Source organism: Poecilia reticulata, linkage group LG13 (assembly GCF_000633615.1).
Source record: "Poecilia reticulata strain Guanapo linkage group LG13, Guppy_female_1.0+MT, whole genome shotgun sequence".
In the NCBI taxonomy this organism is placed as follows: Eukaryota; Metazoa; Chordata; class Actinopteri; order Cyprinodontiformes; family Poeciliidae; genus Poecilia; species Poecilia reticulata.
Window position 1 is genome coordinate 24,104,674 of NC_024343.1, and position 2,653 is coordinate 24,107,326.

The following is a 2,653-nucleotide window of genomic DNA, read 5'->3' on the forward strand; positions in this document are numbered from 1 at the left end:
CTACATCTGTATCCACAAAGATCACAACTGAAAGGTTTCTCTCCTGTGTGGATTCTCATGTGTCTGTCTAAGTTTCTTCTGTTGCTAAATGTGTGTCCACACAATTTACAGAGATGTTCATGTCCTGCTAGGGTTCTTGCATGTCTTTTTGATGTTGGATTTTTTTTACATGTTTCACCATTGTCATCACAGATAAACTTCATTTCAACCTGAACTTTCCTCCTTGAGGTTTTCTTTGAAGTAAAGGATTTCATTTTATCCTCAGAGTTTGGAGAACCTTTAGTTGAATGGCTCACCTTGCTGACATTTCCCTTATATTTACTATTTGGTCTGCAATCTAGCAATTGTTCAAGTTGACAGAAAACATTATTTGCATCATCTTCATCCTCCTTTTCATCCTCTTTCTTCTCCTCCTCAATGAGTTCAGTCTCTGATGAGTTGGAATAATCTCCATGATCTTGATTCCTCATAGGTTCTGCTGCTTCACAGTGATCTTCTGGTAACTCTCTGTGGTGCTGATGAAGGTGAGAAGACAGGAGAAACTCATCATCATCCTCATTCATGGTTGGTGGGAGAGACTCTGGACCTTGTTGGTCAAAACCTGGACCATGTTCTTSAGGAGCATCTTCTTTAAGCAGYMACATCTGCTGAGCATCTGCAGGAACCAWTGAAGCAAATTATGTACATTATAAACCACTGCAGCTTTATATTCACATCAACATTACTAGTGTTACAAACCAACGTACATAAATGTTTGACTTTAGGTTGAACTGCGATGTTATTCGCTCTGAGGTTCACTATTAGAGCGATACCTGTTATAATCAGTATTTTAAGCCTGGCTTTTTTATATAGCTAGTATGTCTCAAATATCTTACATCATCGCATAATAAATAGCAATATTTTCAACTTTAATTTTTTTTTTTTAACTAAAACTCAATGGGTTGGTGATCAGCCATCCTGATGCCATCTACCACCAGACTTAGTCTCTTTTATGGTGAAAACCCTGAATAAGGTCAACTATTGATTACTCATTAATCGATAATTTGCATCTGTAGCAGAAAGCCAAAGAAATGATAGCAGAGTTATTTAAATGGGACGTTTTTGTTGCTAGTTTTCACTTTTTTTACAATCTTGTTGCCAAAACATGTTCCTTTGTAACTTAAATTGATGGATGTTATCGTTGTGTTCATAAATTTAAATATAAACTTGTCTCTTTTGAAAAATGTGTCAACTTCTGTTTTATGCACATTACACAGACTTTAATAAATTGAAACCCAGAACAAAGAAAACAAATCACTTTGGTCTGATGACATGAAGATAATAAACTCATCAAAGTGACATTTTTGTGCCATTGATGCTCTGAATCAGATGTTTGATCTAACAGGGAATCAGGACAAAGTCACTCTGGCCTAAAGCTGTTTACAGTAATTTGCTTCATTTAGGAACTAGAGACAGTTTCTTAAGAGCTGGACTCTTTAAGTTCATGAAGCTGTTGTGATTGAATGMAGACTTCCCAGACCAAAGTGCCACGAAACCCAGTTCAGAGCTGATCAGGAAGAGAGTCTCACTATAACCATCATTTAAACACTTTGTTCAAACTGGGTGAAGATCAGAAAGATAACCGACGTCAACCCATAAAGCTGAAGTTGGTTTCCAATTCTAGCTTCCAATAGCGAAAGGGATTCCACCTAATTTTGATTATTTTCCTCTTCAAGGTGAATATATAAAACCTTGTTTGGGATTTGTGAAACATTTTTCTGATTTGTAAAAACTCAATAAAGTTCAATTTTCACCACTTTTGTTGCATCTGGATCATACCAGAACTGCTCCAGTTCCTAAAATACAACTCATAGACTCTTCAAACTTAGACTGGATTATTCTGCTATAATAGCAGAATATTTATCACCCTGTTTGGGATTTGTGAAACGTCTCTAAAGATCAGATTACTATTCACACTTGTTCCATACAGTTTTTTTCAAGTTCAATTCTAATCCAAAACCACTTTATGAATCCCAATGGGAAATTACATGTTGGTGTAACTCATTAATTCTTCAGAGTTATTATAGATGGTGAAGGCTGAAGGAAAGAAAGATCTTCAGCAGTGGTCTGTTAAGTGAAGTGAAGTTTCACAAATCAGAAAAAGGTTTCACAAATCCCAAACATAATTTTAAATATCCAGCTTGAAGAGAAGAATAATCCTGTCCAGATTTGAAAAAAGGGCAAAAGTTTCACAAATCACCAGTGGTGAGAAGTAACGAAGTACAAGTAATTGTACAGTACTTGTACTTCGTTACTAAGTACGAAGTACAAGTACTTCGTTACTGTACTTAAGTACAATTTTCGTGTATCTGTACTTTACTTAAGTAGATTTAATAATGGGTACTTTCTACTTTTACTCCACTACATTTTACAGTAAGTATCTGTACTTTCTACTTCACTACATTTCTACAAAAGTGTCGCGTTACTCGTTACATCCAAGTCGCGTTGAGCTTTTTTCCTTTAAAATGTGAAGTTCAGGGATTTAAGGCGGCGCCGTAAAATCCAAGCAATAACGTGACTTACGTGTCTGTTGTCACCCATCGGCTCCACCTTTACTCGCACGCGGAGCTCCAGACATGCGCAGTGGTTTCCTCTGAGCGGGAGGAGATGTCTG

General features: G+C 36.6%; 1 protein-coding gene across 1 annotated transcript in view; it reads right to left on the reverse strand.

Annotated features, from left to right (window-relative positions):
- Positions 1 to 2,653, reverse strand: part of LOC108166809 (zinc finger protein OZF-like) — a gene marked incomplete at its 3' end in the record, with an annotated part of 267,441 nt that overhangs the window by 261,374 nt on the left and 3,414 nt on the right. The window contains exon 3 of the mRNA XM_017308124.1: positions 1 to 655. Within this exon, the coding sequence (XP_017163613.1) occupies positions 1 to 655 (655 nt within the window). The remainder of the gene's footprint in view (positions 656 to 2,653) is intronic.